The sequence below is a fragment of the Plectropomus leopardus genome, chromosome 15, assembly GCF_026936395.1.
Source record: "Plectropomus leopardus strain MGB_pleo_1.0 chromosome 15, ASM2693639v1, whole genome shotgun sequence".
Taxonomy (NCBI): domain Eukaryota; kingdom Metazoa; phylum Chordata; class Actinopteri; order Perciformes; family Serranidae; genus Plectropomus; species Plectropomus leopardus.
In genome coordinates, this window is record NC_142190.1 from 2817026 (window position 1) to 2841091 (window position 24066).

At 38.8% G+C, this 24066-nt stretch overlaps 1 protein-coding gene across 4 annotated transcripts; it reads right to left on the reverse strand.

Moving 5' to 3' along the window:
- On the reverse strand, positions 1–18346 carry trpv1 (transient receptor potential cation channel, subfamily V, member 1). Of its 4 annotated transcripts, none has more exons than XM_042499361.2 (16): positions 18173–18346; positions 17329–17379; positions 12721–12951; positions 11590–11747; positions 11352–11504; positions 10039–10176; positions 7935–8233; positions 6577–6753; positions 6162–6497; positions 6012–6082; positions 4933–5098; positions 4778–4844; positions 3857–4200; positions 3658–3779; positions 725–837; positions 1–638 (listed from the first exon to the last, which is right to left on the reverse strand). In XM_042499361.2, the coding sequence occupies exons 3-16, from the start codon at positions 12927–12929 to the stop codon at positions 538–540; spliced, it is 2454 nt and encodes an 817-aa protein (XP_042355295.2). In that variant the 5' UTR covers positions 12930–12951; positions 17329–17379; positions 18173–18346; the 3' UTR covers positions 1–537. The 4 variants fall into 4 exon arrangements, with proteins under 4 accessions (XP_042355295.2, XP_087944350.1, XP_042355296.2 ...); XM_088088224.1 differs by having other exon boundaries at positions 17329–17516; XM_042499362.2 differs by lacking the exon at positions 17329–17379 and having other exon boundaries at positions 6162–6257; positions 6342–6497; positions 18173–18343.
- Between the last annotated feature and the right edge of the window lie 5720 nt (positions 18347–24066).

Consider the following 24066-nt stretch of genomic DNA (forward strand, 5'->3'; position numbering starts at 1 on the left):
TAGGAGACATAAAAACATTAATTTATAAAAACATTAATAAATGGAAATATTTATAATAATTCTGCAACATACATTTTCTTGACATTTCTCCCTAGCCTTTTTAAAAATATTTTTCTAAATTTACTTTTTAAATTTGGGGAACATTTCCGGCCAAGTTTAGAGAGAAATCAGACCATGTTGCCCGAGGTGTGATAGTACCTGGAAAAACGTGTGAAAGGTGTCTGAACGCAGCAAAGAAAAAGTGAAGTCAGTCCAGGTTTCAAAGGGTTAATGTAATTCAAATGCATGACTTGGCAATTACTTTCAGCTTTGATAAATTGTACTCTTTCACACCATCATGTCAGATGAACTCGGTGAAATATTGCCTCAGAGACTAAATTTAAAACTGAGCCGTTATGGGAGCACCGGTCAGTCTGCGAGGCCGTTCACACACTGTGCAGTTACATTTCTCGGGGAAGTGAGACTGAATTCTGTCTTTAGGTCTGAATGCCTCGATGCTCGGGTCAGTCAGCCGCAGTGATGCTCTCTGGCGTCCCTTCAGACCGCCGTGGGGCTCAGAGGACTCATCTCTGTGGAGTGATGCGTCTGCCGCCGCCGCCGCCGGCTGCCCTCCATGAAGAAGCCCCTCCAGCTCCTCTCTGTGGACGATGGAGGAAGTGTTATGTGTCACAGAGAAATATCTGAAAAGCTTTAAAAAAAGACTGTTGCGTTCATGTTTGTGCACCTCTCTGCGGCGAGTTGTACGAGCCCGGCTGCTGGGCTCGATCCCAGCAGCCGGGATCCTCATTGATTTTGGCCAGGTTGATGTTCCATTTGTTCCAGTTGACTTCCTCCACTCTGAGAGGACAAGAGGACACATGCTCCAATTACTGTCTGCTGCGTGATGCATCAATCAGCTGTCAGAGAAGCAGCAAATTAGTGGAGGACACAGTCGACGCTGCTCACACCGCTGCAGCTTCGGCTGAACCTTAAACATTTGTTTGTGCTTTGTTGTTGTCGTTATTACCGTAAAACTTTAATTCATAGCCCGGGCTATTATTTACTGAAATCATTGAACTCAGCAGGCTTTGGGACGGGTGGCTTTTAATTCCCGTCACACAAAACTGTTACTCAGCAAAAATGGGGAATACAATGAAATTACTTATTTAACCCTTTGAAACCAAAAACAAGGGACAAATGAGCAACAACAGAAGAGATGACCCAGAAATTACGAAAAAAAAAAAAAAGTAAAAAGTACTAAATGTTACCTGAAAATTTGCACACAAACATTTTAAAAAAGAAAAAAAACAAACAAGAAACTAAAACAAATTTTTTTACAAAGCTAGAAATGAAAAAAAAAGGCTTAAAAATAATAACAATTCCATAGAATAATGTTAGTAAATAATATTCATATATAATTATAAATACAGCTCAATGGACCCTTTTCCTTCGACTACTCTCATATATATATATATATATATATATATATATATATATATATATATAAATACTTGAATCAATCAAAGGTTTCTTACCAATGACAAACGCTGACTTTTGCCTGCCATGTTTCTTCGTTTATGACGTCAAGTCAACAACTCATGTTATAAAATAACATTATCAGTGTCAGTATACTCGCCTGGCATGCTTTATAAAAGTTTAAAAGTTTGCATTCTTGCTACAGCTAATAGATAAAATAAAATGTGCAACACCTAAAAGTGAATGATAACTTGTAGGAGCAAAAAAACGAAATTTATATATAGTCTGAATATTTTTACTGTCAATTTTTGACACTAATTCCATGGTTTTTGCCATTTCTGCTGCCCCGAAACATCATGCAAATGTCACAATTCGGCTATTGGGTATCAGCAAAATTTCCCCAATTGTTATTAAATTTATTATTATCAATTAAATGATGACTTTGGAGGGCCATTCATGTGGCCATAACTCTCAAGCACAATAAATACGATATTTCCGATGAGTACATGAATGCAGCATAATAATAACAGTAGGCATACCGCCATACCGTGAAACCGCGATACTTTCTGAAACGGTCATTGTACTTTGAAAATCTCATTATGTTGCAGTTGTACAGCCGTCTCGAAAACATTTGCATTTATTTAACTTAATAGTTACATTTTGTTTTTTAGACACAGTTGGGTGATTTTAGAGCAAACCTGGCAACCCACCGCGCCGCTGCACACCGGAGGAGGCTAACGCAGCAGGCTGCTAACACGGAGCGGGCTAACACGGAGCGGGCTAACACGGAGCGGGCTAACACGGAGCGGGCTAACACGGAGCGGGCTAACACGGAGCGGGCTAACACGAGCGGGCTAACACGGAGCGGGCTAACGTTAGGCCGAAAATGGATAAAATGTGTATTCAGGGATTATGTTGTCGATATCTATAGTAAGGCAGCAGTGTATTGAGAGGTCTGCAGTTCGGGAATCGGAGAAATGAACACCTTGACATCCAACTTTATCCTAAAACCTACAAAGAAAGGTAAGCGAATTTGTCTGTTTAGCTAACGTTAGCTAATGAGTTAACGGGGCTAACGGCTACTTAAACGGTTAGCTAGAAGTCTCACATTTAGGCTATATTGGATTTTTTCTTTATTTTTTCTATTTTAGTGTCACACTCTCCATTGTTATTACATCTTCATCTCCAAAAGATGTAACAAAATCAAGGACAAATTTTGTATTTCATTTTAAATCTACCTGAAAAATATCACTAAGCATTTTAAGGCGCTTAAGCAGGCTGTTTTTACAACAACAGTTTCATTTAAAGTTTAAAACAAAAGTTCTCACAACCACTGATTATCATAACTGATTTAACTCTTAAAAAACTAAAAAGAAATGTTCAAATGTTCTCAAAACAGGGGAAGAGGGTGATGAGCAACTTAAAGACAAATTATCCAAAAATAAGTAAATTAGTAAAAAAAAAACCACAAAAACAATGAAAGGACGTAGAGAAAGTGTTTGATGTGCATGAATAATTCTGTAACAGAACTTGAAATATATAATAATAATAATTTAAAGTACATAGGAAAACAACCTAAAAAACGACGTAAAATAATTTTAGATATACATGTGAAACTACAGAAGTAGCATAAAACCCAAACAAAACAAAAAAAGTAAAAAACAAACAAAAATGGAAATGACATTTAAGTAAATCCTACAAATATCAGAAAATCCTTGAAATGCCCCAAAATCCTAGATAGATACTAAAATCCTAGAAAGAACCTAAAATCTTAGAAACATCCTACAATTCTACAAACATCCTAGAAAATTTCTTAAACCCTAGAACAGTACTTAAATCATTGAAATGTCCTAAAATCCTGAAATGTTCTAAAATTCTATAAATGTCCAGAAATCTTAGAAACGTCCTAATATCTTAAAAATATGGGGCTGCTGTGACTGGCCCCTGGCCTCATGTCATTTTGCAAAAGTGGCCCTCAAACAAAGCCAGTTGAGTGTCCCTGCCCATAGTTTATATGTGTTTTAATGGTGCATATTACCCAAAAGTAATCACATTACCACACATTAAGAGGTTTTGGGTCCGTGGCAGTGATGGGGCTTTTATTATGGACGTCTATGTGTGTCACATCATCGAGGACGCTCACAGCTCTCGGTGGAGCTTTTGGAAATGCGTCGGTCACTGATTGAACTCAAAGAAACAAACCTGAAACAGCGGCGACGGTCGTCTCCGAGCGCAGTGCCGAGTTTCTTCTCCACCCCGCAGCGAAACCTCCTCCTCAGACAGCAGGACAGCCTCTTCTCCATGTCCAGGATGGTGATGGCCCTCTGGAAACAGTCACAGCAGCTCGTAAACAAACCACGGCGGCCGTGACCGGACCCTCCCCTCGACCACGAAGCCTCACCTGCAGCTTCCAGATGCTGGTGCTCTCCATGGTGGTCTTCTCCACGGTGCGGTTCATGAGGGCGATGAGCATGTTGAGCAGCAGGATGTAGGTGAGGATGATGTAGCCGATGAGGAGCACGTAGAACACCTCCTTGTTCTCGTGGTCCTGCGTGAACTCCATGTCGCCCATGCCGATGGTGAACTTGAAGAGCTGCAGCGTGGTGTAGGCGAAGCTTTCGAAGCCTGGTTTGACGCACTCCTCGTCAGGCGCAACAGGAGTAAAGAGGCGATTCTTCGGCGGTGGTGGCGGCGTGCTCACAACAGTGGTGTTTTTTGGAGGCTTTATGATCAGGGTGATCACCGCTGTGGAAAATGGAAACAGACATTACATTTTATATGTAATTACTGTCATTTTTTAAAGAAAACAGGCTGTTTTGGAGGACATGTTTTCTTTTTTTTTTTTTAACTTTTTGAAAATCTTCTGGCAATTTAATTTTCGTCATTGTTTTGGTGATTCTTATAGAAAACGTCAAAATATGTTGAGTGATATTTCTTTACTTTTTTTCCTTTGTGATTATTTTTATTTATTTTTTATTTATTTTTTGGCGTTTTTTTTTAACAGAAAACTTTTTTAAAATGTGTGGGGAGTTTTCTCTTTTTTCACGATATTTGCAGATTTTTTTTTTTCTTTTTGGCATGTTTTTTACAAAAAAAAATTTCAAATGTATTTATTCAATGAAGAAAATGTATTTTGAAGGTGTGTTTTTTTAGGAACCACCAAAATGACACCATTTATCACGTGTTATATTTTTTAAAATGCCGAACAAATGGGGCAAGAAAAAAAATGGAAAAGTTTTTAAATTTTATTATTAAAAATGTGTGGGAATCCTGTACAGTTTATCCTCCATTCATGACATTTTGACGATGAATGAAAAACCACCTGCAGAGAATCCAAAGAGGAAGACGATGTAGACGACCAGGAAGCGCAGGATATCACTGAGGATCATCTGTAACGACAGAAAAGAGACGAGGAGCGTCAGCGGGGAGCGCTCACTGTCACGATGACCGTGGCGCAGTGCGAGCCGTGTGGACGACCTTCTGTATCATGATGCTGTAGATGCCCATGTGTCTGTCGCCTCTGGAGAAGTAAAGCATGTTCACCCAGCTGAGAGCCAGACACAGCACCAGGAAGCCCAGGTACTCCCGCCGCCCGAACAGGTACAGCCCGCTCGTGATCAGGAAGAGTCCGCCCTGCACGAAACTACCAACAGCAGAGAGCAACACTGAAAGACGGCAAATATACACGTTTACATGCACAGTGTCAAATATTTAGTGTTTCAGTGAAAACTGAATGTACAGTGCTCTGAGGAAGTTGGTGTTTTTCCATTTTTGTATTGAAATCTGTCATTTAAATGAATTATTATTTGAATTTTATGTAATGGGCCGACACAAAATAGTCAAAATTGGTGAAACTTATTTAAAGGTCTGGTGTGTAGGATTTAGGATGATAGATTGGCAGAAATAGAATATGCCGTATAACTTCAATAGGCTATTATTTGTTTAAACCATTGACCTCAACAGGCTTATATTTAAATATATTTAAATGAAACCCTTTCAGTCCTGGGCAAATTTTTTATTTTATTTTATTCAAAAATATGGGAAGAAGGTAATTAGCACCAAAAAAAGAGATTACCAGAGTACAAGAAAATTACTTGAAAATTTGCAAAAAAAAACGTCAAAGATAAAGAAAAACAAAAATGGGGAAAAAAGTAAAACAAAAAAATACAAAGGGAGAATGACTTGGAAACAAATCTAGTATAGTATTTTTGAAAAATGACTTAAAATATATATAATCACGAATATAGTTCACTGTATATTTTTCCTGATCTTTTGTAAAAAAAAAAACAAAAAAAAACATAGTTATCCACGTCTACTTTCTCAGATTTTCTAACGTTTATAGGGGTCTGTGATTTTAGGACGTTTTAGGGATTTTAGGACATTGGGGTCTCTGTCAGGGGGTGTGGGTGATCCTCCACTGGCATTTTTTTTTATCTACAAGCTCTATTTTGGTTGTCTTTTATGCACTCTGACACCTTATGTGTACTAAAAGTACAAAAACAATTCCCTTTACCTTTGATTTTGAACACGTGTGGGAGAAAAGCGTTCTTACTTACAAAAGAATCTCGTAATATCCGTCAATCAGCAACGTCTGCAGCTTCGGCTGTTTCCTCTTCATGTCTGCGATCTACAGGTTTTTGATAAAAACACATTATTGGAACATTATTGTTGATGTAAAACTCAAAAACACGCGAGGACTTACTTACCCCTATGAGAAAGAAATAGCAGTTTGCCAGAAAGGTCACCAGCTGGCCTGAAACAAACAGGTAACCCGCCAAGGTGTGTTTGCCGGGAAACGGCGGCTGTGAAGAAAAGAAGAGACAACGTGAACGTCGGCTCGTCTGGGACGATGACTCAGATCGATCACTGTGTTTCAGCCAGCTCACCTCTCCAAATTTCTTATTGTAGGCTACGAGAGTGAAGACGGCCAGGTACATGAGGTAGACCACGAAGTTGAGAAAAAACATCCGACCTGCAAACATCTTCCACTTCTCCTCCAGCAGCTGGCTCAGAGGCTCCGTCTGCAGCATCTCGTGGCGATTCTGAGAGGAGACACGTATATGAGCGTTTATAACGACGGCAGCCGCTCGCACTGACCGGGCTCGTGACGCTGGGACTCACAGGGATGTCACTGCCGTACACCAGGATCTCCATCACGGAGTTGTCCTCGTACGAGTCCACGGAGGCCAGGTCGTACAGCGAGCTGTGGACGGGCCCGTAAACCCACTCGGTGAATTTGCGAGACAAATGTTTGGTGTGACTTTCGTGGAATTCACGTTGCAGGATGTGTGAGAAAAGCTGCAGACAAATGAAAGGACAGTCAGAGCAAAATGATATCTGAGAATCACACGTTCATCTGAGTAATACAACGTTGAGACTGAAAATGTGGACTTGTCTACCCAACCAACAAGACTGAAGACCCCGATCCAGAAGCTCACAGGGCTCGCCAAAACATGAGAAAAACATCTGGACTGTCAGAGGAGCCGGAGGCCCCGTGCCATGGTCCCCAAAAAAATATCCCTTTTGACCAAAGCCTGTTATCTCAAAAACACGCACTGCTCAAAAGGTATGGGAGATTTTAAAAAAAAAGTATCAATAAATAAATTTAAAAATGATTAAATAAATACTGGAGTAAATTTTAAAAATAAATAAATGAAAAAATGTATAAATACATAGAATGTATAAGTAAATGTATAAGTAAATACAAGAATAAATACAGGAAAAAATAAAAAAATAAATGAATAAAGAATTGTACAAATAAATATACAAATAAGTGATTTATAAATAAATACAGAAATAAAGAAATATATGATAAATACAGAAATAAGCATATAAGAACAGAAATAAATTAGACTAAATTAATGCTGAAAAAAGTAAATTAAGTTATTAAATATTAAAATACATATTGAAATAATTAAAAAAAGAACAAATAAAAGATTATGTGATTGAATAAACATTTAAATAAAATCTAAATAAATAAATACATATATATATCTGATAGTTATCTCTTTTGTTTTGTACAACTGCATTTATTTATTTCTAACTTCTGTATTTATTTTTTTATTTCTGTAATTATTTCAGCATTTATGTATTCTTTCATTTATTTGTTTCTGGATTTATTTATTTTTAAAATTCATTCATGGATACTTGTGTATTTTTTAGGGCCCCATACGAAGACACATTGCTCCGGAAAAACACACGTCCCAGAGAGAGAATCAGGTATGTGAATTTTTTCTATAATTATTATCATTTTTGCCGAATCATGACCTAGACCTGAACCTAAACCACAGTTACGTCACGTCAGTAATTTGTTACAGACAGCTGATGTCCTCTTTGTTGACAGCAGCGTCAGATCAGAGCTGTTACAAATTAGCGTTTGCTTTCAGGATAACAGGCTTTCAGACTAACTCCCCAGAGGCCCTCAGTGCCTTTTTGGCCCCAGGCCCCGGGCCCCAGGTCATATCTATACGTCTGTTTACCCCGATCTTTCCGGTCTTGGCAGCCATTTTTAGAGGCGTCAGTCCCTTGTTGTTCTCGATGTCCTCCAGCTTCAGCTTGGGGTGCAGGCGGGCGGTGGTCATGAGGATGCGGTCGTACATGTTGGTGATGAACTCGGTGTTGTGCGGCGAGTTGTCGGCCACCAACACCAGAGCGTGCAGCACCGTGTTGCCCTGAGAGTCGCTCAGCCTGGCGTCGGCTCGCTGGTATTCGCTCTCCATGAGGAAGTCGACCACGTCGGGCTGGTTGGTGCACGCCGCCAGAGAGAGAGGCAGCTCGCCTGAGGACCACAGAGAGACGCTGTTACCTTTTTTAACTTTATAACCGATTTAAAGTACAGACATGAACTTTCACAGCGGAGCTTTTAGACCGATGCCGGTAAATCCAAAATGTGTTTCGCCTTTTCTGTTTTCACTTGGATGTTTGATCATAGCAATACAAAGGACGTTTTTTGGATTTTTGGAAGTTTAGTCAATTTTAAGACATTTGTAGGATTTTAGGAAGTTTCTAGGATTTTGGGATGTTTCTCAGATTTTAAGACGTTTCTAGGTTTTAAGGAAATTTTTAAGATTTTTTGATGTTTTTCAGATTTTGAGACATTTGTAGGTTTGTAAGACGTTTCTAGGATTTTAGAATCTAGGATTCTAAGATCTAGGATTTTAAGATGTTTATTGGATTTTTTGACATATTAGGATTTTAAGACGTCAAGGATTTTGGACATTTCTTGGATTTTAGAATGCTTCCAGGGTTTTAGCAAGTTTCTAGGATTTTAGGACATTAGGGACTTATCAGGGGGTGTGGGGATCCTCCACTGGCCCCTTTTTGTTTTTAGATAAAAAATCTCTATTTTGATGCTTTTTTATGCACTCTGGCACCTTATGTATACTAAAGGTACATAAACACTTCCCGGTGTGAATCACTTGATTTTTATTGTGAATTAAAAAAAATGTTTGGGGCCCACCTGGCATCCTGCTGGGGGCCAAAAAGGGCCTGCGGGCTGTAGGTTGAGTATCACTGCTCTACAGTGTGCAGAGTGATGTTTGTGAGTTTCACACTACAGGATTGTTTCAAACCACTGAAGCGGAGGTTTTCTTTGTTTGAAGTTTAGGTACAAGCAGGATTTTGTGACAAACTTTGAAGCTGATCATAGTCCGCTGTGTAACTCGGGGACTCTACAAAGATCGTTGGGGCTCCAGAGCTGCACGTAATGTTTAACTCTTTAAACAATCGGAATTACATTAGATATTTTATTGTCACCGGCAGTGTCGACGCAGAGCTCAATGTGTTGCTTACAGCTGTTAAATGAGGCGCTAAAGACTTCCAGACTGAAGGGCATCTTGACAAAAGACACCAAAATCTTGCTGATAAAAAACATGAGACTTCTTCACTAGGAAAGAAAATTTAATACAGATACAGAAAATGTCTATTGCAAAGTGCACTGAAGGCCTCACGTGGTGACAATAAGTGATGCAGAACAAAAAAGCATAATCGCTGCTGCCAGCCCTTTTTAAGTATGAATATGTCGGCCTTGAAGTCAAAAAGTTTGAGCGCCCCTGTTTCATAGGGTCTTTTCTGAGAAGCAGGTCTACTGAGTTATTTGGATAATTTTGCAGAGTTTAAAGTTGGTCTGTGCAAACTCAGTTCAGTCCCAGACTTCCAGAGTATTCAGGGTTTCAGTTGGCAAATTTCTCAAAATAACTCAAACTGTGCATCTTGAAACAGGACCTGTGTGAGGATCCTGTGCACAGACGCAGTATTACATCTCGACAGATGGTGGCGGTGTTGTCTTAAAAATATCACCTCTGTTACGACCCTATAACCATCACTGTGCTCATTTAGTGTGCTGTGCCGTCTTCCTTTTTCTCTTAAATTAACATTCTGGAAAGTAAATACAATTTTAGAAAATCCCTAACTTAGAAATTATGAAAGTTTATTGCTTTAAGTAACTCAGTGTCACAATAAAAAGCTTTAGCAACATACTAAAAATAACATGCAATAAAAAGCTTTAGCAGCTTACTAAAAAACGAGGTAGATGAAGTTTGTGTCCAGAGGAGGGCGCTCCTGCCTGCAGCAGCACAGACTCACCAAAGTAGAAGTTCGGGCCGTCGTGTTGCTGGAAGAACGTCCCGCAGGCTTTAGCGTGGACGTCTGCTCCTTTACTGACCAGCAGCTTCACATAGGAAATACTCCTCCTCTCAATGGCTATATGCAGAGCGGTCTGACCTGTCAGCCACAGCACAAAAAGAAATCTGAGAGCGCCGCTAAAGGTTATTCTCACAGCAATTCTGCTTCATGCTACAGAGGATTATTAGTGCCAGACATGACCTTAAAAAATAAAAAAGATTGTTTTTATTTTGCATGTCAAAAATAACGTTGAAATGTCAAGAATGAAGTCAAATTGTGTTTCTATGCTAATACTGAAATACTGAAAGTATGTTGAGTATTTCTCAACATTTCGACTTTATTTTCTCAATATTTTGACTTTTTTGTCGACATTTCGATTGTATTTTCTCAACATTTTGACCTTATTCACGACATTTCTGCTCTATAATCGTGACACTAAGACTTTATTCTGGATATGTTGACTTTTTTTCCTACATTTCAATTTTATTTTCAGAAGTTACTTTTTTCTCGATGTTATGATTTTTATCTCACAATGCAGACTTTATTTTCTGTTTTTTTTTGACTCTTTTGATTTATTCTTTTCTCATGCATAGCACCATAACTGAAAGTTTGACTCTGTTCTCAACATTTTTAACACTATTTTTGACATTTTGACTTAAATATCCAGATGCAGAAAAATCAATAAAAAATCTTCCACATCTGATTAAATTTTTTCTCATGTATGGCACTAAGTTAACTTTATTCCCGACATTTGGGCTTCATTCTAGACATTTTGACTTTTTTCACAACATTTTGACTTTATTTTCTCGACATTTAGACTTTACTCTGACATTTTGACCGTATTCTTGACATTTATCAGTTATTTTCTAATCTTCCTCCTTTACTTTGATTTTTTTATGCTCCAACTTTATTCTCAACATTTTAGCTATATTTTTTACACTTTTATACTTTATTCCGACACTTGAACTTTATTTTCTCCGCATTTGGATTTATTCTTGCTGTGCTTACTCCTCTGATTTATTTTTTTCGTATGCCTTGCACGAATATTGAAAGTTCGACTTTTTTGGCATTTCAATTTTTTCCCAACATTTCAGCTTAATTCTTGACATTTTGACATTACTTTCAACATTTTGACTTTATTTTCTGAATTTTATGCTCCATATTCCTCTGGAACTCTTTATGCTGTCTGCTTATAATCCAAAATAAGAAAAAACTACCTCCCCTCATTTTCTTTTCTTATTTCTGGCACTAATATTCTTCCGTAGCCAGTTTACCTTTGTAGTAGGTGCTGGTGTATGCTGCGTTCACAAACTCTTTAATGTCGCCCGTCTTCTCTGAAATGTCGATTAGCAGCTCCACCGTCTCGTTTTTGCCGTCCTTGAGGTGCAGCAGAGCCTTCATCAGGGCCGTTTTACCGTAGGACTTATCTGCGGGTGTAACGACACGTTCAGGGAGATAACACACAGGTCTACGCGTCTGACGCAGCTGTTGCATGATGGGTTTCACACTCACACAGAGAGTCAGAGAGTTTCTTCATGTTCTGGTGCAGGTACAGATGCAGGCCGTCCAGGTTTCGGACGTCCCCGCTGGCCGCCGCCTCAAACAACCTGTCGATGTTGAACGTTTTGCTGTCTCTCTTCCCGCTTTGCTTCGCCTCACCTCGAATCCCTCTGACGACCAAAAAAAAAACAAATTTTACAGAACGTGTTGGTCAATAGGTCGAGCAGCTTCACCCTTCACATTAACCCCTATAAACCGGAGCAATTTGGCTTATTTTCTTTTAAAAACATGCAAAGACAATGAGAAACAAAAGGGGGAATAATAGACCCCAAAAATAGCAAGAAATAAGTAATAAGTACAAGGAAATTACAAAAAAATGAGTAAAAACAAAACAAAACCTAACAAAAAACCCTTAAAAATTTGAATAATTCTGGAAAACATTTTAAATATGTAATTATAATAAATATGTTTTTTCCCTAACTTTTCTCTTTTTTTCATAAGCCGTTTCCCCCGAGCTTTTTTTTTTAAAAAAAGAAATTCTACTTTAGTTATTTTCTCATTTTTCTACCTCCTATGGTTTTTTCCTTATGCTTAGCACCAACACAGGATTTTGACTTTAATCTCTTCAACATTTTCAACTTTATTCTTTCTACCCTATATTCTTGATACTTTTACTTCATTCTTGACATTTTGACTTTTTTCTCAACATTTTGGCTTTATTCAAGACATTTTTACTTTTTACTTACTTACTTCACTTTTTTCTTTTTCTCTTCATTTCAACTTTTTAAAAAATTCAACTTTTTCCTTGACGTTCACTTGAAACTCAAAATGCAAAACAGTAAAAATCTTCCTTCCCAGATTTAAAAAAAAAAAATTATGCCTAGCTCTAATTCTGAAAATTTTGTACCTGTACCATTTGTGGGGCATTTCTTACTAAGTTATTTATTGCTTTTTTCTCCATGTTATACAGAAAATGTTGCAAGTTGCTCAGGGTCAAAGGTTTAAATACGAGTGAAAGGCGTCTGAAAGCAGCACAAGAAAAGTGATGTCGCTCCAGGATTGAAATGGTTAATCAACACGGCGGGGCTCGATAAAGCATCGTGGTATAATGAGATCACGTTTACTGCGCATGGCGAGGCTCACTTGTCAAAGTTGAGGTTGAATCTGATTTTAGGTTGCGTCGTCTCCATCTCCTCCTGGTAGTCGGTGTCCATGGGAGCCTTGGGCGACTCCTCGCCAAAACCCAGAGCAGAAACCAGGCCGCCCTTCTTCGCCTCTTTCTGCTGCCTCTTCTCCTCCTCCGTCCTGTCGTCCGTCTCCAGAGAGAAGCCGAACATCTCCGACTTCTCCATCGTCACCTCGTGATTCAGCAGTCTGCGTGTAGAGACAGCACATCATCCACACAACGAGCACAAGACGCAAACTTTACTTTCTGTGGACCAGCACTTTCCATTTCGTGCGTCAGAAGACAGTATAATAACTTTAATTTAATTGTATAGCACTTTTAAAGTACTCATAGGCACTTTACATGATAATAGAAACAGTAAAAGCAATAAGAGTAAAGTGCTGTGGATAAAGGCAGAGGGTGGGGACGGTTCTCTACATTTCAACCAGGGATGCACCATAATGATTATTTCAGCCGATACGATAAACCGATAATTTCCAGGTTCTCGTGGCCGATAAGATACCGATAACTAATAATTAATTTTTTTGTTTGTTTTTCATTACCTGCAGGTATGAAAGGCTGAGATGTGGCGAGTACAGATGAATTTAATTTGTGCATTTTCTTAAAAAAAACGACATTTCAGACAAAAAGCTGGAAAACTGCATTTTTGTAAAAGAAACGGCGGGACTTTAACACAGCGGCCGCTTCCACGGTTACCGTAGGGAGCGTGGTAATAAACGACAGTATCGGGACCGGATCGAGACATTTTGGTGCCGTAGAAGAGACTGAGATTGGAATCACCTGTTGGACAAGAGAGCAGAGCGGACATTCAGAGACGCCGGCGGAGAATGAGAGCGGTGTGGACATTTTGAGACAGGGGCAGAGAGTAAAAGCAGAGCGGACACACTAGCGGAGACACCACCATTATCGGTCCCAATAATTATCGTGCTGCCCTAATTTCAACATTTCGACTTTTTTCTCCATGTTTTAACTTCTTCAATCTCGAAATGCAAAACAGAAAATTCCTTCCCTTATTAATTTTTTGTCTTATGCCTTGCACTAACACTAAAAGTTCGACTTTATTCTCCTTTATTTTCTTGACATTTCAACTTTGTTTTCTCAGCATTCTTGACATTTGGACTTTATTCAACGTTTCACCTTTGTTTTTTGGTATTTGGACTTTACCTCCTTTGATTGAATTTTTCGTACGCTTAGCACCAATACTGAAAGCTCTTCAGTCTACTGAAAGTTTCAGACTTCATTTTTGACGTTATCAACTTTGCTCTTTACATTATGACTTTAATCTCACAGTGCCCAAAAAATGATCAAAAAAACATAATGCCTTTCACTAAGACTGGAAGTTCGACTTAATTCTCATCAAATTTACTTTATTTTCTTGACGTTTTTACTTTATTTTCTCAACTTTTTGACTTTTTTTTTTTTACTCACTAATGTTATCTAGACTGGCAAATAGCTCGACAGGTGAGAGGAAACATGCTTTGTAGATTTCAGGGTGAGCAGATTTTTAAAAAGCGGGTTTTTGAAGTGAGTGACAATGTTTGAGGTGTTATGGGGAGCCCTGCTCCCTGCAGCGAGGCGAGGGGACTGGGTGAGGAGGGTGAGAGGGGTGAGGAGGGTGAGGAGGGTGAGGAGGGTTGTGGCAGCAGAGGTTTTGAAGGACTGTGGTGATGTTAGCTCATGTGATACCGGGTTTGGGAGTGAGTGTGCAGACGGTCAGCTGAATTTTAAAGCCGCAAACAACCAAAAATCATGCACAACTGTGTCAACGGGTCAGACACCAAAACGCCGGAGAGCGACTGATGTAAACATCTTTGTGTTTGTCGTGAGTCACTGTGTGTTTGTATCCGCTGCGTCTGAAACGCGTTTGCTGCAGGGAGCCTCGCCGGCCTTTAAGGGCACAGATCAGACATGTGATGCTTCGTGCTGCAGAGACTAACAAAGGAGAGTATTTACAGCCAGATTTCCGTGACAGCAGGACACACAACACTCAATGTGGCCAACTCCTCTGCAGAAAAATCACACTATATACAGCGTACAGAAACCGGGCAAAAATGAACATTATTCCTGCGAAGTTGATCACAATAAAATTATATTTTGGTCTAAAGGAGGACACGTGAAGGGTAACGGGAACCCAATCTTTAGTGGGTTCTTGTTCCCCTTTTTAGTCAGAAAATGGGGAATTAGTGACTCACGAGAAACTCTGTAACACTCCAAGATCATCACAAGAGGAATATGCAGCACAGCAACAAAGGATGGAAAAACAGAGAAGTGTGTCTTATTTTTAGAATGGTCGGTTTCCTGTCGAATCCTGAACCACGATAATGATGCATTAGGCTTTTATTTTTTACAGAAAAGAAACAGTTTTTTAACACCTAAAGACAGCTGCTGCTTTTCTGTGGCGATCACGTTCAGCTGCTCTCAGGTGTGTTTAACCATCTTGTGAAGGGCTCTTTGCACGGGTGAAATATGGTTTTACCAAGAAAATATAAAAAACAAGTCTCCTCTAAAAATATTCCATGGCCTACTGTAGGATTTGTGCAAAAATAAAATGTCGTTTTTAAATGGCATTTTTTATTTAACAGGATTCAGTTTGGGATATTTCTTTAATCACTCTGTAAATCAGGAGATACTGTCAACAGCCATAAAAAAACATGAATGATGTATGAAAAAGCTCCTCTGTGAAAATGGTCTGAAGAAAGATGAAATTTGAAAGGTAGCTGTATGTAAGTGCTTTTGAAGTGGACATTTTTTTGGCTCAGTATGAGAAAAACTGATTTCATTACTAATAGACACCATCAAACTTCCACAACAAACAGGTTTTCTTAAATTTCATTTCTAACTATGCAAACGGGGCATTAACTAATTACATAGTCACTGATTTGCATGCACTCTCAGCACAAAAATCTGTTTAACAAAAATCCTGCCATGTTTTAGGAATTAAATATTCTAAGTCAGACTATAAATGATTTATTAAAAACCTGCTCTAAAAACCTTCAGATTATACGTGGGAATAAAACTGAAAAGTCTGATGTATGTAAGTGCAATTAAAGCTGAGATTTTTCATTATTAGAAGAAAAAAAAGTCATTTTGCACATTTCTAGACCAAGAAATAAAAAATAAGACATTCAAGGTCAACAGAGCAAATATTTTAACTAATAAATGTAACCATGAAACTTCCTCCGCTGATTATTTACAATATGACAATATTTTTTATATTAAAATATTTTTTAAACATAATGTTATGTTTAACTATGCAAATGGTGCATTATCTAATTAAATATGTGCTTTTTAACGCTGACCAGTGCCTGTGAGAACAGATCTCAGGCGCCTCGCCTTAAAATGATTGTTTGTTTTTAAGCGTCACATCGTAACATGATCATTGACTTAGAAAATGACCATTCATTTGAAGCACATGGTGCCGTTTAAAATTGATTAATTATGCACAAATCTTATAAACATAAATAATATAAAATATCAAAAAAATAAATAAAATCAATATAAAAATTAAAAAAAGTAAAATAACTAAAGGACCAAAGGTAAACTTAACGGTCAGCATTTAGACATTAAAAAAAAAAAAATGCTGTAAAAAATATATTAAAAAACACAGGCACCCATATAGGACTAACACAACACACCTTCCTCACAATAAAAGCAGCTGACATCCTTTCTCTGGGTGTTACATTTACAGAGCATCTGCACTGTCACCGTTTTTTGCAAATTCCAAAAACATCTCCCAAAAATCAAGAAGCTCTCAGAGGCTTTATATGTTTAGATTATTTTGAAGAAGACTTGTATCCTAAATTTTTTATTGAGACGATTTTCCACCCACGCAAAGATCCATCCATGAGATGGAACAAGCATATTAAAACCTCATTTTTTGTTCATTAGTTGTGCAGAAGCAACTTTCTGGGCACGGTATACAGACGTATAATTAATTATAAGAATTAAAACACACTCTCGGTATCAGCGGGGAAATTGGTTCCCTCATTAACCCTTTCAAACGTGAGCAAATTGGCTTTATTTCTTTCAAAAACACGGGAAGACGACATGTTAAAGAAGTAAAAAACATTTTTTAAAAATTTAAAAATAAGTAAAAATATAAATACATTGATAAAATTGTTATTGTTATTGTTGTTAATATTATAATTAAAAATTTCTGGACATTTTCTCCTTTTTAAAAAACATAAATAAATAATTAAAACTAATTTTCAGGTCATTTTCTTGTGACTTTTTCCTTACTTGTTATTTGTGGCACATATCTTGCCATGTTACTCATCGCCTTTTTACTCATGTTTTTTTGGCAAAAAAACCCCAATTTGGTCATGTTTTAAAGGCTGAAATGTGCATGAGAGGCCTCTGAGTGCAGCAAAAGAAAACTGATATTCTTTTCAGGTTTCAAAGGGTTAAATCTCATAAAAAATAACCACAAAACCAACCAGAGCACTGCATCATTTTTAAATATAGGCAGGGCTTTGTAATGCACAAAATGTATGATAGCAAATAACAGCGTGTTATACGTGCAGGACAATTTAATTCTGGTAAATAAAAAGCATCATTTAACTCACCGCGAGTAAATCTCCGCTCCTCCAGATCGTCCTTTTGGTTAAAAATCTGACCTTCAATTAAAAAAGACAAAACCACAGTGGAGTGTCCTGCAGAGATGCGAGCGCGAGTCCTTCTGTGCTTCATACTAAGACGCTCATTTGGGTGAGAGATGGCAGGAAGAGGCCAGAGGGAGATAACGTGACACGCCCTGGAGAATATCAGCGCACATTACTGGAATCCTGAGTGCTTAAAAGGATGCTGTATTGATCATCTGTGCTCAAGCCAAGACGGCAAAAAACCACATAGGAAGCGTTTTAGCGGACATGGACACAGATGTGCCTCAAGATGACTGTCGTTGTTTCTTAAGTAGCAATAATCTGTAGACGACGAAGGAACCGCCGCTGACACCGACTTGGTTGCATAAGAATTAATTTATTACAACAAAGTTCAGCATCCACCAGGCGCCATGGTCTGCCTGGGAGAGGATTCAGGACCAATGCGAATCTCTGTCTTACAACTCATGCAGGTCTCTTATATAGGTACAAGCATCTACACATTCATCAGTAAACATTCTTCACCTATTGTGTTCAATCACAAAAATAACCCCAAGGGGCCACAGTCCATGTCATTTAAGCCTAGTATCAATATTCTACTCATCTGACTCCGAGACGTAATCATCCCCAGACCTCTGACCTCAAGATAAGACCCATACAAACAAAGCATAATACACCTCATGACCTCACTAGAAACGAGGGGCATTTTAAATTAAAGGTAATTTACTGCAGCACTTAGCTGGGAAGAAACCCTCATCAGTAGAATAAAATAAAATAACTCTCTTTAAAATAAGATAAATTAACAACTTACCTGACTTTTCTCACTCGAGTTTGATATTTCTAAAGCGAGCCTGCTGTTTTTAGTCCATGCTTCCTGTGTGTCTACTGTGCGTCTTCAGAGTTTCACTTGCAGTACTGGTGTGTGTTTTTAGTGCCGCTGTGGTCCTGTGACTGAGCGTGTGGTTTCACAGCGTCTGCTGCCAGTGCGGGCTGCAGAGCTGCTGCTCATAAGATCATCTGACAGTTTCCTTTCTTAACATAACTTCCCCTTTTCACAGTTAAACAGGCCTTTACAGTGTGTGCTGCTCACTGTAAGCACACCGCGGTTTAAAAAAGTTCTGCAAGAGCAAATACGGGAATATGTAAATAAATAAATATGTGAAAAAAAACAAAATACTGAAATAAATAAATGCATGAATAAATACAGGAATTAATAAATAGACAAATATTAGAATGAATAAATACTGAAATAAGTCATGTAAATAGGGAAATAAATGCATCAATAGATACAGGAATAAATAAATAAATACTGAAATTAAAAAAGAAATAAATGCGCAATTGAATACTGGAATAGAGAAATAGACGTTAATACAGAAATAAGTGAACAAATACCTAAATAAATGTGAATAAATAAATGTAAGAGCAAATACAAGAATATGTAAATAAATATGTGGAAAAAAAGATGGGAAATGAATGTAGAAAAAAATGCATTAACAAACTTTTCTTTCTGTTAAACTTAAAAACATGAAGTTTATTAGTTGAGTTCTGCATTTTTACGCGGCGTGTTATTTATTTTGACATTTTATGTGACATGATGTCACGTGACTGAACAGGAGGAGGAAGTGATTTTTCTTTCTTTTTTTTTAAATTTATTTATGTTTTTCAAATATTTATCTCAGTGGTTTCAGGATCTGGTTGCATCTGCATTTATTAATTTATTTCCATATTTATTTATTTAAATTGTGGTATTAGTTTATGCACTTATTTCAAGATTTATTTATTTCACCGTTTGTCTATATATTTATTTATATATTTATGTATTTTTATTTATATCAATATTAAATCCTGTTTTTGTTCTTACATTTATTAATTTATTTATCATGATATTCATTCATCCATTTATTTCAAAATTCATGTATTACATTATTTATCTATACATTTATTTATGTATTTATTTACATTTTATTATTTCAATATTTATTATTTATTTGTACATTTATTAATTTATTATATTTATTTTAATTATTTCTGTTTAAATTGATTGATTGATTCATTCTCGTATCCCATTATTTTCAAAATAAATGCATAAATAAATACGGGAGTAAATAAATACATGTACGAATACATACAGGAATCAGTCAGTAGATAGGAAATATCTTTTTATCCAGAAACACAACCAGTGTTTCTGGTTGTCGTTGATATCTGGCTTACACTTTGCATGTTGGAGTCTGAACCTGATGAACTGCGTTGACTGAAGATTGTTTTTACATGTCCCTGAGCCTGTGGACTAATGTCCTGCACACAGTAATAAGTGCAGGCTGAGGGGTCAAAGGTCACAGTTTACGTGCAGAGATTTCCGCAGATTCTCTGAATCTTTGGATGATATTCTGGATCGTAGACGGTGAGTTTATGTGTTGATAAATGATGTTTTTAGCTCCAGCCTGCAGTAATAACAGAGGCCACTAGTGTTTTTTCTTTGACATTAACTACAAAAATATTTGGGTTTAAGTTTACAACAGTAACAATGACATATTTGCAACAACAAATTATTTATATTTTATATTAATATTTTTTTTTATTTTTTTTAACCAGGTGCGACATCATGTCACAACAAACACACAAACAACAAATGACAAACAGACACTCACGCCAGATCACCTGGAGAAAAGACACATAAACCTGGAGAAATTTAACCCTAAATTAACCTAACAGGCACGTTTTTTATTAATGTGGGGGAAACCGGAGCACCTGGAGAAAACCCACACAGACACGGGGAGAACATGCAAACTCCACACAGAAAGGACCGGGACGGCCGGGACCTTCTTGCTGTGAGGCGGCAGTGCTACCCACTGAGCCACCGTGCTGCCAAACTTACCTGGATTCAAACTTAACTGGACTTAAGCGTGAGACCTTTTTGATGTCCCGCAGTGGTTCCCCCATGTATAAAGTCTTAGAAGTCTTAGAAAACCAGATCACCTCAAGGAAAACCCTCATGGACATGAAGACCTTAAGTCCATTTTACATGTGATCAATCAATCAGTCATTTATTCATCACATGGAGTGATACAAGGTAAAACTCCAGTGAAAAGTGATCCTGTCCGCATCAAACTAGTCCTTATTCACTGACTAGCACGATCTTCCTTGATGTTTACTGATTTTTTTTTCTTCTTTCTTCTTTATTGTCACGTGTACAATAAAATTTGTTAGAGGAAACCGGAGCACCCGGAGAAAACCCAACCAATTATTTACATTTGATAACATCAACCTTGCTAGCTCACAGCTAGTTAGATGCTGGCTGAAGTTGTACAAGTTGTATAATTCCTTAAGATGAATAAATGAGGATTGACTGATTAAAACAAGTTAAAACACATCATCTCAGCACTATGGGGGGAAACCAGGTCACCTGGAGAACACCCACATGAACAAACTTATTTTTGGGTGAAAAATCTCTTAAATCGACTCCACCTCGAACGCTTCTTTCTCTGCGTCCCGCCTTCTGCCCCATCACTACTGGTTTGAGGGGCCTGTTGAGCAGCATTTGCCCTCAGCCAGTCATCTAGCACAGTGCTCGCGGTGGAAGTGCCATCATGCTCTGTCTCACCACTAGCTTCACAGAAACCAAGAAACTCCTCTGACTCACTCCTGTCACTGTTCAGGTCTACATTGTTCTGACTCTGAACCATATTTGAGGACTGACTCCTGTGACTCAGCAGTGTTATTTTGCTCCTCTGTCACGGGAGCTGTCCTCACTGTGTTCCCTGTGCATGAACAGCTTGTTGAAGGAATCTCATCTACCTCTTCAACAACTGCCTGAATTTGTGATGGAGCACATGAATAACTTGTTGAAGGCATTTCGTCTGCCTCTTCAACAACTGCCTGAAATGGAGATGGAGAGGGGAGCCTTAACCCAGAGTTGGTAAAAACTGATAGTCTTAAGTTTGCCAAGCCCTGCAGCAAGGCATTCTTCTTTTCCTCACAAATTTCAGATACGAGGACACTATTGTCAACCTCAACAGGCTCAAGAGGTTCCATAGTCCTCCCCTCTCTCTTCTTTTTCCAAATTTTAGCCTTCTTCTGTAACTTCAGTTTAGACCGCTGTGGCTCTTCCATATCCACAACCGATGCATCAGTATCATCGCTCATTGTTTGGTCCGGTTCACCTGTGGGTTCAACTTCAGCAACGCTCAAATGCTGATTAATTAAACTCTCCATCTCCTGCAACAACATAGCCCTCTCGCTCTCCCAGGCCCTGACCTTATTAATCAGGTCCTGGGACATCCTTTCCTTCTCCAAATGGTACTTCCCACAGAGTTCCATGAGGGTCTTATTTTTTTCTATAAAGGTCTTATTTTGGTCCATTAAGGTCTGTTTTTGTGCCATGAGGGCATTGATCTATTCTGCAGAGGTGTTTTTTTGTACCCTGGTGTGCTCTATGAAAGTCCTTTTTTGTTCAATAAGGGCAATGGCTTGATCCTTGATGGTTTGGTCTTGGTCTACGGTTTGTTTCCTCAGGGACTTATTTTGTTCCATGAGGGTCTTTTTCAGTTTTAAGAGGGTGTTTGTTTCTTCTGCAAGGGTCCTGTATTTCCTGGATTTTTCCATTGAGATCCTTTCAGTCTCCATGATGGTGATTGTTTGTTCCTGTATGGCGTTGTTTTGTTCAGTGGTTTGTTTGTTGAGGGTCTCATTTTGTTCCACGAGAGTCTTGTTCTCTTCCATGAGAATGTTATTGTACTCGCGGAGTCTCTCGTACTCTTCAAGGGGGACAGTATTATTGGCAATCATTTTGTCTCGAGATTTCTAATCACTGTCAGTAAGAGACTAGTGTTTGATTTTAAGGTGTGGAAGGATTTCCACCTGAAAGCTAATGTAACTAAACAGCTCTGGCTCTGTCTAAACCTTCTGCTTCCTGTCTGAACAGCCCTGACAACAAGACTCAGGTTCTTCTATTCTTAGACTAGAATTTCCTTTGAAATGACGAAACCGCCACTGACTTTTATGACGTAAGCTGACGTAATGATGACCGATTAAAGACTAATGGAACGTTCGAACCAGGCAATGGCGTCACGTTGCCAGGCGACAAATAAAGACAAAATGGCGCTGTTTTGTTTACTTTAGATAACAACAACAACAAAAACAGAAGATGTGTAATATAAGTGGTAACAATGGTAACGCTAACAGTGCGTACCCACCAAACGCGATGAAAAATGATCGTGCCTCAAGATTACATACAAAGTCAATGCAAAGACGCGATTTGACGCCTCATTTTGCCGGGCGACACGATGGACGCGATTGCGCGGCGCGTTGGACGCGAAATTCGCGTCGTGTTGGACGCGAAATTCGCGTCGCGTCCAACGCTCGAGTTGAAATAATTGAACTTTTGCGGCGTCGTCGCGTGAAGACGCGCCGCGACAGCCTATCAGCGTTGAGATCGTCATCGACGTGCTGACGTATGGACGTCCTGGTGTTCCCTCGCAAAATCTAATCAAACCGTCAGAAACAATGGAGGAGCAGCTTATCGTCGCCGTCACCGCTCACCCAGAGCTGTACGACAGTGACGCCGCCTCCGTAGGGTAGCATGCACCCAGAACCGACGTCGGCGCCTAGCCCGCAGACGACGCTGGGAACTTCTCCAGAGCAGGTACAGATCGTGGTTATCTCAGGCATGGTCAACGAGAGAATGAAATGGCGGAAGAAATGTTGTTGTTTGGGCGGGCTCGACGCGCGGCGCGATTTCGTCGCGCGTCGAGTCCCATTTTGGGGTTTTTGTACTAGCGTCAAAACTGGAGCGTCCGGCGCGACACGATTTCATTTGAGGCGCGATGGCGTTTGGTGGGTACGCACTGTAAAAGGTAAGCTAGTACCTACCAACAAAAAATTAGCATAAGTCAGCTAGCCACCGTCAACAGGTGTTTTAGAAATAAAAGAAATAAAGAGATAACTACGTCTCTGTTTCCCGGAGCTTTTTATCTTCAGCCGGAATAATTCTCCACTCTGACCGGAGAGGACGGCGGTGTTGGGACTCTGTCTCTCGGATTTAAAGTGTTTGTCAGTGATTGTTTTGGGGACTTTTACGGACTAAAGGGACGTAAATAACGGAGGAATGGACGCGCATTGAGAGCCTCCGACAGCTTCAGCTGCAGGTAGGAGTCAGCTCTTTGTTTCTCAGTCTCAGTGAATATGAGGCTTTTTTGGTGTTGATGGTTCAAATGAACCGGAGGATCCAGGCGAGTTTACGGCTTTAGCATGTCCGTACTGACAGCAGCAGCTAACGTGATGACGGTCATGTTTGGATGTTAAACCGCTGAGAGCTAACGTTAGCTTCAGCCGGCTGCCGGGGCTTTGTAATGTTTTTATACTCTGAAAGGCAAAACTTTGTTCATGTGAAATTAGATGAAAACCCACCATCCCACTGATGTTTCCCACCTCCTACCTCTCTGTCATGACGACACTATGTTTTTAGATAAAAATAAATAAAATTCGTTATATAATTCAAGTGGTAAGTATTATTAGTATTATTTTATTATTATTTTTGTACAGTCTGGGATATGTCAGTGAGTAGCAGCTACTTTGATTGTGAAAGTTCACCTAGTGGAAATAGCATGTATTTTCTCCGTATGCCAAATACGGTCAAAATGACCTCACCAGGTGGAAAACAGAAAAAATTAGAAATTCCAAGTCAAAAGCCCAAAATGACACCCAGAA

Coding starts and splice junctions, on each gene's coding strand:
- trpv1 (XM_042499361.2), bottom strand. CDS start 12,929: ATGGAGAAGTCGGAGATGTTCGGCTTCTCTCTGGAGACGGACGACAGG. Junction 6,498..6,576: donor TGTACGGCAGTGACATCCCT/GTGAGTCCCAGC, acceptor GTCTCCTCTCAG/AATCGCCACGAGATGCTGCA. Junction 4,845..4,932: donor ACAGCATCATGATACAGAAG/GTCGTCCACACG, acceptor CTGTCGTTACAG/ATGATCCTCAGTGATATCCT.